At 39.0% G+C, this 10,552-nt stretch overlaps 2 protein-coding genes across 2 annotated transcripts in view; both read right to left on the minus strand.

The window, feature by feature from the left end:
* Positions 1 to 107: 107 nt before the first annotated feature.
* Positions 108 to 6,579, minus strand: LOC118326555 (TBC1 domain family member 12-like). Its single transcript, XM_035659569.1, has 6 exons — positions 6,573 to 6,579; positions 1,890 to 2,007; positions 1,684 to 1,790; positions 1,057 to 1,140; positions 816 to 907; positions 108 to 588 (listed from the first exon to the last, which is right to left on the minus strand). The coding sequence occupies exons 1-6, from the start codon at positions 6,577 to 6,579 to the stop codon at positions 394 to 396; spliced, it is 603 nt and encodes a 200-aa protein (XP_035515462.1). The 3' UTR covers positions 108 to 393.
* A 742-nt stretch (positions 6,580 to 7,321) lies between these two features.
* Positions 7,322 to 10,552, minus strand: part of LOC118327311 (Na(+)/H(+) exchange regulatory cofactor NHE-RF2-like) — an 8,133-nt gene continuing 4,902 nt past the window's right edge. The window contains exons 3-6 of the mRNA XM_035660617.1: positions 9,327 to 9,518; positions 8,511 to 8,664; positions 8,199 to 8,419; positions 7,322 to 8,117 (exon numbers count right to left, since the gene is read on the minus strand). Of these exons, the coding sequence (XP_035516510.1) occupies positions 7,950 to 8,117; positions 8,199 to 8,419; positions 8,511 to 8,664; positions 9,327 to 9,518 (735 nt within the window). The 3' untranslated portion in view covers positions 7,322 to 7,949. The remainder of the gene's footprint in view (positions 8,118 to 8,198; positions 8,420 to 8,510; positions 8,665 to 9,326; positions 9,519 to 10,552) is intronic.

Genomic DNA, 10,552 nt, shown 5'->3' on the forward strand with positions numbered 1-10,552 from the left:
AGGTCATTCTCAGCGAGTCCAGCAAGCTCAACCCACCAAACTCAAATCAAACTATCAAACTAGGCAGTGCTGATCAGATATGAAGCAACATTCTCTTACTGTGTTCACTATTTCTCTCCTCAAATCTGTTCACAAACATATTTTAGTGTACTGTTTAGCTGTAACGAGATTGTGTGTGAGCAGGCGAGCCGCCATTGTTTCTGCTACGGATGGGTCGAAACTACTAACTTATTTCGTTCCTGTTTTTTGATTGATTTGATTTTTGGCTTCTTTTGTTGATGAAAAATGTGTTTTGTTGAAAAGGAAAAAAAAAACATTTGACAACAATTTGAAAATAAAATCATTTATCCAATGACCAATCTATCTCAACTGGTATTGAAACAATAACCAGGCCTAAATGCTGGACACCAAATGTCTCAATGTAAAGACAATAAAATTGTCAGTAAGTTCAATTCTGTCTGTAAACACCTGAACATCGACTGTTAGTGTTGATGGTGGAAAAAACAGCAAACTCACGTAGCCAATGTCTGGTCTGTAACAGGTGTAAGCCCCCAGTACACTGTGGAGGAGGTCGTGGTAGGGACCGCCCTGCAGAGGGAAAAGAGAGAGTTGAGTTCAATAGATAGATGGAGAAGGAAGAGAAGAATAAATGCAGGGCTAACTCATTCAAAGTAAGACAAGATTTCTGCAGCTTTCAACAGGTTAAATTTGATACCTTCCGTTAGTACCGGGCTTTTCTCTTATGAAATTCTAAAACTACCTGGTTCTCCCAATGGTAGAAATACAAGAGCACACACACGCCTTTCTTCTGTTACCTTCTGGAAGATGAAGAGAGAGGGAAAGGTTCTGGAAATGTCCAGTTTGATGAGGTCCAGACTGGACTCTCTGTCAGCCAGAGACGCCCCTTCTAACAGAGAAACGCACAGGAGAAAAGATTCAACGTGTTATTTCAGTCTAGACAGCTGTTTTCAGTTGTTAGCCAGTAAAGGCTCATCTCAGACCTGAATATTCATGGCTAAAAGTTTTCAATATGACAGTAATTTGTTTGAGTTTTACCACTCTCACTGTCGTTGACTGAACTAGTTTCGCTGTAACTCCTCCACTTCTCTTTGGCTCGGGACAGGAAGATCTCATACAGCTCTGCATAAAGAGGAAAAACACAAAGATTCAGGTCCAGTGTGTTAGATTTAGTGGAATCTAGTGGTATTGTTGTAAGCTTTATATTTAAAGCATATGTCTGGTTCTATAGTTTTTTTCTGTCAACAAATCCCATGAAAAGACTGAACCAAGAACGTTTTAGTCTCTCTCAACACTTTCTGACGTCCTGTTTGTGGATCTCAGCTCCAAGCCAATTGGGCACTACTGAAGTAGCTTACTAAAACAGCTGCTCATTGTAGATTTTAATCAAATGTTAAGTAAACAGGAGGAAATAACATGCATCAGGCACTATTTTCAGTGGCGGATTAATCCACATTTGGTGCTCTATTGAGTATTTGGGGCAGCAGGATGGTGTGTGTGTAATGGTAATGATGAAACGTGTTTACCCAGTGCAACAGTGTGGCAATGGAGCTCTATGGCACCGGGGAAGAAGTAGTTACATTGTTGGTTGGAGTCTGCATTTGTTGACAGGAAGAAACATTTCGCACAGCAGCAAATATATTTAACGTGTGTATCAGTTTGTACCTGGTGTGATGTTGAGCTCGTTGCCGATGGCGAGGCTCCACACCCTTCCTCTGACACTGGGAGGAAGTCCCTGCCACCAGAGCTCCCTGACCCGCCTCGTTCCCTTCCTGCACACACACAGGCACAATGAGTTAAATAAACATGCTGCATAAACAAGCTTGCACACTGCGTACACAGCACACACACAAAGAGCTGTAGAGACGTACATGGTGTCCCAGTGTGGCAGGATCTCTGTGTTCCAGATGACCATGGCGTTGGAGATGCTGTCCTCCTGTCTGTGTCTCTCCTTCATCTGACGCTTCTTCCTCTGGGCTTCCTTCATCTCTGAGGGAGGGAGAGAGAGGCATCAAAAAAAGTGTGAAAAATGTTTCCACAAGTAAAAAATGATCTTGCCAACAAAAATCTCTGCTGGCTTTTGAGACCAGTGAGGTAAAGAGGTCATTTTACAAAGTGGTTACAATTAGCTCTTGAGATTTGTGTGTGTGTCTGTGTGCGTGTGCGTGCATGTGCAGTTTGTAAATCCTTACTTTGGCATTCTGTGTTAACAGTGTGTGAAATATGTATTGTTTTTGATATGGTACCGAGCTAAAACTTGACTCCCACCGCAATGTCCTTGGCACCTGTTAACTGTGACCAAGTGTTTGTGTGTGTGTGTGTGCGTACGTGTGTGTGTGCGTGCAAGAGTGAATGTGCATATGTTTCTGTCTACATTCGTACTGATATCCATTTGATGCCATATTGATATCTTAAGTAAAACAGTGATTGGCAATGTCATTGTTATCTTTATAATGTTTTAAAAATGGTCCATATTCTTTTTGGTTGTTTTTTTTTTTGCTGCTACTGATAATTTTTGTTTCTATAGTGGACTTAAATTCGCACAATTAACGCAAAAAATATTTGAATTAATGCTATTTTCAGTGACTTAAGTTGTTTTTGCACTTTTTATTTTATTTTACCTTTACCTTTTTTGTATGGACTTTTTTTAACCTCACCCATATGATATGTCTTGACCCTAATGTCAGTGTTTGTCATACTGTGTTGCACTGTGAAATTAAGTGTCTTTGACTGGCGAAAATATCCCAATACTAAATGGCAAATAAAAACAACTTTGTGAAACTGGGACTAATCCGCACTTTTACAATGACTAACTTTGCCATATTGCTGAGGTGTGTGTGTGTATGTGTGAGATCCTGCATGTGTGTGAGATCCCGCATGAGTAGGAGTGCACGAGTACCTTTTTTGCCTACGAGCATGTTTTGGATAGCTAGGTGGCGTTCATACGATGTGTGCACAGCAGGGGTGCATATAATTTTTGTTTGGAAGGGTTTGTAGCCTGCCCCAGCCTACTTTGTGTGCATGCTGTGTGTCTTTTTTCACACTCTGTGTGTGACTGTGTGTGTGCAGTGGTGTATGTTTGGAAGTGTATTTCAGAGTAATATGATTGCCCTTTACGCACCAACACACCACCTCAATTCACAATGAGAGCACAGTATACTTAAAGAAGATAACAGCTAGGATACTGCCAAAGAGCCACTGAAATTTAAAAACAATAAGTAGAGACAAGCTGCTATTTCAATATTTAATAAGTGCATCATGATGATATAAGAATACAGGCACCAAAGGGCTTTTGATCAATCATGGAATAAGATTTTGCCAGCAAAACTGATTACAGGAATCTATATTTTTGCATTAATATTCTTCCAGCGCGTCGACATTTGGAAACAAACCGTCACTGGCACTTGATTTGACCTAGACTGTGACCACTAAGATAATCGAATCAATCAGCAGTCGCTTCAAATACCAGACAATCTGAACCCCAGTCTAGTTCCCTTTCCACAGTCTCTTAGAAAGCTTGTACGACAAAACGTTTTTGGTTGCTTGTTAATTTTAGTGTTTTTTTTTATTTGTGTAACTGATGTTTTTAGTTTCATCAACAGTGTTTGTGTCAGAAGGATCCGTGTACATTTTCTTTAAATGATACTATAGTTCTGAGTTTGAAGAAAAGGAGTAGTGACAGTTTTTTGAATAGGTGCAAAGAAAATGGGAACAAAGGAGGGATGAAATAAAATGAAGAACAAATGTTTTTTTTTTCTAAATTCTGTTTATATAATAAAGAGCATGATATTGTTGTAATTTGGCAGAAAGACTTTGGTACCTCTTGCTTTCCTATAGATTGCTTTCACCAGTCGTGTTCCCTTTTTTTTTAAAGATCAGAATGGAAATAAAATTGAGTCTGTTATATGATTTATAGTTTGTGTGTAAAATCTCTGGATTCTTGAAATAAATCCTGTCATGCATGCTGAAAGCTGGATGTTAGAGTTGCCAGTCTGACGTCTTTTGTGAGAAAAAGAAGGGTTGGAGTGTAATGTATCTGTTAAAAACAGTGACGTAAGAGTTTCATCTCAACTGCACAACTGCATCCTCAAATTACACATACTGGTGATCTAATGGTTTTAACTTGAATGGAGTTTGTGCGTGTGTGGGATTAGCCACTGTAAATCTCTTCACATGCTCAGCAGCAACATATTTATCCCCTCCATCTACATTTTAAAATACTGTATAATAAGTGTTTTCTTCCTAAACTGAACTTCCAACCCCAGCACGTTCTCTCATTTCCAACTACGGGATATCTCTGGAAATATGATCACTTCACAGGAACTCCTCACTGACAAATTAGATCAAGGTGCGTATTTGTGTGAGGATTAAGAGAAGATAAAGCCTAAAAACCAAATACTGTCTTAAATACTGTCACACCATGCTGTGACATATCAGTTGTTTTTGTTGCTCATGTACATGCAGCAACTGCTAGCTCCTTCAAACCTTTGCAAATAGATGTTTCAATCTGTTGTTGTTTTTTAACTTTATTGCTGAAAACATAATTGAATAATGTCTGATTGTATTTGATTTTAAAAGGCTGAGCCAAAATTGTTCAAACCAAGTTGATCAGGAGATTTTTGCTATGGAGGCTATATATATATATATATACATACATATATATACATGATGTCATAATATAGTGACTTTATACTTACATTTATTGTATGATATATTAGCACAGGCTAAGTTGTGTGTTTAACAATATTTACCATTGTAGCAATAAACAGGCTTTGACCAATTAGACTCATTCGATTAAGCATCTTCATCAAGCACAGGCCTATATGAAGATAGCAGATAGGAGGACAAGAGTTTAGACAAGTGGTGGCGGAGCGGAACCAGTAATCTCAGATATTCACCCATAGAGGAATGAAGGCAGAACATAGGGGAAGAGTTTTCACTTAGTGAACATTCACCAAAGCTACATTTAGCTCACATTAAGTTAAATAATATCTCACTCTTTCAGCTCTGATTTTGGTTAATGGATCAAACTCCTCTATGCATGCCCTGTGGCATCAGTCAGTATTAATGATATGAAACCTATCCTCTTTCTCAATCAGAGTTTTGGCTTGCAATATTACAAAGACGATTTGATACAATGAGTGGGATCTTATGTAAAACTGTGTACCCTAAACCAAAGCCACACAGCAAGTTACTGCGTTCACCACTCTGTTTGTAGACTCACCTATTCATCAAATACTGCTGTGCATTAGGCTTGAGTGGATCATATTCTCAAGAGGTTCCCTAAAGATGTTCCACAAAACCTGCCAACCCTTTTCTGAAGATTTTGACACCTTGACTATCAAAAAATAAATAACTGAGCAAATATTTACTTTATTTTTTCCCCTGCCTGGTATGCGTGGGTGAATGAGACTAAGAGAATGGGACCAATGGGAATGGTGGGGATGGGGATAGTTGTATTAGGGCTTACAGTAGACAACCACTGAACACTGTTTATACTACTGTCTACAGTGTATGTTTTATTTTCTGTGCAAAAACCAATAAAAAGATTTTTAAGAAAAAAAGAATACCCCAATAACTGTGAAATCTCCCACAAAGCACAGATCTGATTTCTCTCCAACACTGTAATTACAGGCTTCTGTTACAAAGCAGATCATCTTTTCATCCCTACCTTGATATTACTTGTTCTTTCCCTGAAGCTTGGGGTGAAGCTGGGGCAGGAGTGAGTGAAAAATCACAGAGTTGAGACGTCCATACTTCTCTGTCACTGTCTCCAGCCCAATATATCACTCACACCTATATTCAAATAATTTTATAGAACAAACATGATCACATATAGTGTAGAGGGTGAATTTTTGGTCATCAAAACATTAAGGCTATTTGTGGGGGTGAGTGCATCTGATAAAAAGACGTTCTGGAAACAGGCATTGTTTTGACAGAAAAATTGAGGACAAAGCAGACGAAGATAATATCTATACGGCTTTATTGTGCACGTCTCTGTTTTATAGCTTAAACTGATATGAACAGGCTTTTCCTGTTCTGTAGGTATCCTTATTTGGGCCTTTGTTCGCGTCCCAATGGATGCTCTGTCTGGGAAAGGGAGACACTCCAGATGGCCAAAGACAACTATATGTTTTGGTAGTAATTAAAGTTCAAAGTCAAGATGTTAAGATCAGACAATTTAATACTCTGGCTTTATCTCACATTGTGTCTCTAGGCAGGTCACGTGTTGGCCAGAATGAAAGAGTACTATGTCTTAAAACATAACAATCATTCACCATGGCAAGAATGCTGTTAGCTGCTAATGTGCTTTCTGTGGTGAAGTAGATGAGCATGATTGTTTGTTGCGTGATTGTTTTTATTTTACTTCATAAAAGTAGCATTATGACATTGTAAAAACACTCTATAACAAGTAAAAGTCCTGCATACAATAAAAATAATATTCATGGGTATATTTTCATTAGAGTAAATCACCTAAAAATAAATATTGTTGTTCTACTGTTACCTTATAATGAGTTGTTTTTATCTACAGACGGAGTGGGTCCTCCACATACCCGCCATGTTTCTATAGTAGCCCAGAATGGACAAACCAAACACTGCCTCTATTTTGTATTTTGCGAGTTATATGGCCACGTTTCACACACGTTTCTCACGCCTGGAGGTCAAGCAGTATGTAGTTGGTTGCAATCTGCAACTTTATCACTAGATGCCACTAAATCCTACAAACTGGTCCTTTAAGTAAAAGTCTAAATCATTAGTAACAAAAAAGTAAAAGAACCCATTAGACAGCAGGATGGCCCCTGTCATTGTAATGCTACGGTTTTATGCATTAGCCTTTGATTATTATTCCTATAACATCACTAATCTTATAACTGGTCCAGGTGCAGCAAATTTTAACTACCACACTATATGCATCACTATTTGGGGGTTCAACCCTTTAACAATGTATCATTTTACAAACTACCCTAGGCTTTCTGTGGAAGATTTTAATATAAAAAGTAGGCTAATTAAAGCTGTCAAATAAATGTAGCAGAGGGGGTGCCTGGGTACCTCATTCATCAAGTCCTTGCAACAGTGGCAATAGGTTTAACGCCAACCTGTGGCCCTTTGCTGCATATCATCCCTATTTCTCTCCCCTTTCCTGTCAATCTTCAGTCACTATCAATTAAAAACAATAAAAGCCCAGAAATGATTTTGAAAATAAATAAATAAATGTAGTAAAAACTAGAATATTTCCCTGTAAAAATTTAGTGGAGTAAAAGTATAAAGTGACTTAAAATAGAAAGACTCATGGGAAGTAAAAGTACTTACATCCGTGATAACAACATTAGATTAAGATCTTGTTAGCTGGTTGTTGGTAGCCGGTAATGTAAATTGAATATAACCTGCTACTGAGAAAGGAAGGCTCACCCAACTTTTCACAATGTGTTTATAGTATACGTTCTGTTGTGGCATTTACAAATATTCTGAAAGTTTATTTCACATTATGATAAGTTTCAACCAAGCACATTTGAGAAAACATTCCTCAAAAGGCTACAACAAGAGATCAGAGATGTCATAACTTAGTCTCTCCCATTCCCTCTGTATTTACAAGTGATATGCTACATTACAACTGACAAACAAAATGTTAATATAAAGACAACTAAGAAGACTCACAATGAGCTCACTGTAATTTGAAAAGACATGAAACTATTACTTCAACAAACAAAACCTACCAAAATTACAACAATAAAGGGCATCTACAGCAAATATGGCCCTAAATCAGACGGAGTGCATTTAGGCTGTTATCGACTCATAGTCACTACTCATGGCTCTGAAATGAATATGATTTAATATAGTTAGTTAGTTATAGTAACTATACCTCAAACGTGTTCTTAAGTACAGTACTTGAGTAAATGTACTTAGTGACATTCCACCACTGCGTCTCAGAGTCAAAAGTTGCTGAAGATCTCTTGTCTCTTGTTCCAGTCCATAGGAGGTGCCCTCTTCTTTTTGCGGCTGGCGAGGGCCTTTTGTTTAGCCTCAGCAGCTGTGGGACTCAGACGCAGGCCGCTGTCCATGAAAGGGTCCGAAACACGCCTGTCGTCCTCATCAGGGACCTGCAATACATACATACATACACGATTTACACACACACACTCACCTACGTCTCATTTTGTGACTGTCGCCTCCTCTCTCACCTGGATGCTCATGTCCGAGCTGCTGATCTCCGAGTGGGTGGTGGAACTTCTTGAGGACTGAGATGCTGAGCTCCCATTGGCCCTGGATTTTGGAGACATTTTTGTGATTGAAGAATCTGTCAGCGTGACGTTTATGATTGGTGGATCTGTAGCGGGGAGTTCAGTGGTGGGAGAGGGGGTAGGTGGGCCGCTTTCTGTGGCTGATTCATCCACATAGACCTCTGTGAGACAGTTAAGAGAAACACATGAGACATTTTGTCCGGAGGGTAAATAGAGTTGTGTATGTGTGTGTGTATGTGTGTACAGTTTAACCTTTGTCATGGCTGGTGGTGGGTGTGAGCCCCAGTCTGTGGAAGAGCTCGTCCGTCTCCTGGTCGACTACTAGGAGGCGCACTTCCTCCCCTCCTGCTCTAATAAATGCCACCACCTCTGAGTGCCTCAGGCCCTCAATGTTCACTCCATTCACCTGAGGCAAAGAAAAGGAGATGTCAAAGGCAACAGAAACAGTGGAGGAAAGTGAAGATGAAAAAGAGAAAAGATACAGAGGCAACTATTAATACAGACAGGAGTCAGGGAGGAGATTAGGAAGTAGGCATAACACAAGCGGTTCAGTATGTCTTGCCTCACATACCAAAAACAATGTGTGATTTGAGTAGAAGCGGGTTCATTTGCATGAATTCCTTTCCTGCCTCGACACTCTTCCTCTACACATGTTAACTGCAAGCTTCTTACAGGTGGAAATGGAAACAAAGTCTGTCCTGTACAAGCACACATATCTGCGAATCTGTGACGCACAAGCAGACGTGCATACATGTTCACATAGAAAGGTACAAACAACACCAGCCCCTCCTGTCACCTGTTCTTCCTTTTCCCCTTTAAACAACACCTCTCTCTCCTATCCACTCTAAGCCCGAGTTCAGCTAATCCAATGCTCTAATGCTCTAATCCAATCACACCTCATATTAGTGTGTAGACCCGATTAATACTGAGAGTGATTGCAATGTTTTTTCCCATCAAATCCCTAAAATTTACCTATGACAAGGTAGGTGTCTGCGTATTCTGAAAAAGGGGATGGGGAGGTCATTCTTCTAAGTCATTTATTTTAATGTGTGTGTGCTTTGGTTGTACCTCCACTAGTCTGTCTCCAGGCTTAATGTCTGCATTCTCAGCAGCTGAACCGGGGTCCACCGAACGCACAAACTGTCCACCCTTTGTTTTATCGCTGTGCAGATTGAAACCGTAGCCATGCTCCCCCTTCACCAGGTGACACAGCCGGGGAATGAGCTCAGCTGGCGGCTCTGGCGAGGGCTGCACCTGCGGCTATAATGGGACAAAAGACAACGTAAATTTGAGGATGAGAACTTTACAAAAACAGATATGTTTTTCCTACTGTTCCAGGCAGCCATTGGTTTCCATTTATTCATAAAAAAACAGAAACTTGCCTGAATTGTGTATTCCATCAACAAATCTGCATGTGTTTTTAATCAAAGTTACATTATCTGTGTGTGGTAATGCATTTTAAGTGCAGATTGATTTGAAAGGTCTGCACTGCTTTATCATGCAAAGACAATATGTTAATTTTGATGGATTACACAATTCAAACAAGTTTTAAGAACCTGCAGATTATCATATCAGACAGAAATGAATGAAAGCCAATGGCTGCTTGTAACAGCATGAAAAATACATCCAAAAATATAAAGTTTATGGCATGCATTTGAAAATGTTTGGCAAATATTTAAACTATGATTCTTACTTAAGTGATTAAAACTTGGGGGAAAAAAACTGGTATGGCCCCATAAATGTAGGATCATTTTTGAGTCTGTAGTTTGTGGTGATTGGTTGTATTGGACTGCACTATACTGAATGTTTTGTCCCCTTACAATAAAACCACCACCACAAACCAGATCATTTAATCAACGCTTTTGTGACAGTGTAAACAAAAACTGAACATGACAAGCTTCACAACAATAGGAGTCACTGCAGGGATGTTGCGCTGGATTTCACTTGATTGTGCAGGTTGGGGCAGTATCGCATATCAACTTTCAGTACAGTGACGTCATGACAATATAATCTTGTTAAATGATCTAGTCCAAATCATTGATTCCAGTCATTTAAAATGAACAAAACTATAACAATTTGATTATCTTATATTTAATTTTGCAAATACTTGCCATGTTGTAACTTAAATTGTATATTTGTATTAATATTGTAATATTGATTTCAGATTTATCTACTAAGGGTGTACAGACATATTAAACTAGTAACCAGTGTAACTAATTAGTTATAGTTACAAATTACTTCTCCCAAAAAGTAATTGAGTTAGTAACTCAGTTACCACATTGTAAAAGTAATTA

This window comes from Morone saxatilis, unplaced genomic scaffold (genome assembly GCF_004916995.1).
Source record: "Morone saxatilis isolate NCDOM2014 unplaced genomic scaffold, NCSU_SB_2.0 Contig17, whole genome shotgun sequence".
NCBI lineage: Eukaryota > Metazoa > Chordata > Actinopteri > Moronidae > Morone > Morone saxatilis.

Coding starts and splice junctions, on each gene's coding strand:
- LOC118326555 (XM_035659569.1), bottom strand. Junction 1,141..1,683: donor CGAGCTCAACATCACACCAG/GTACAAACTGAT, acceptor CTCTTTATGCAG/AGCTGTATGAGATCTTCCTG. Junction 589..815: donor CTCTCTTCATCTTCCAGAAG/GTAACAGAAGAA, acceptor TTCCCTCTGCAG/GGCGGTCCCTACCACGACCT.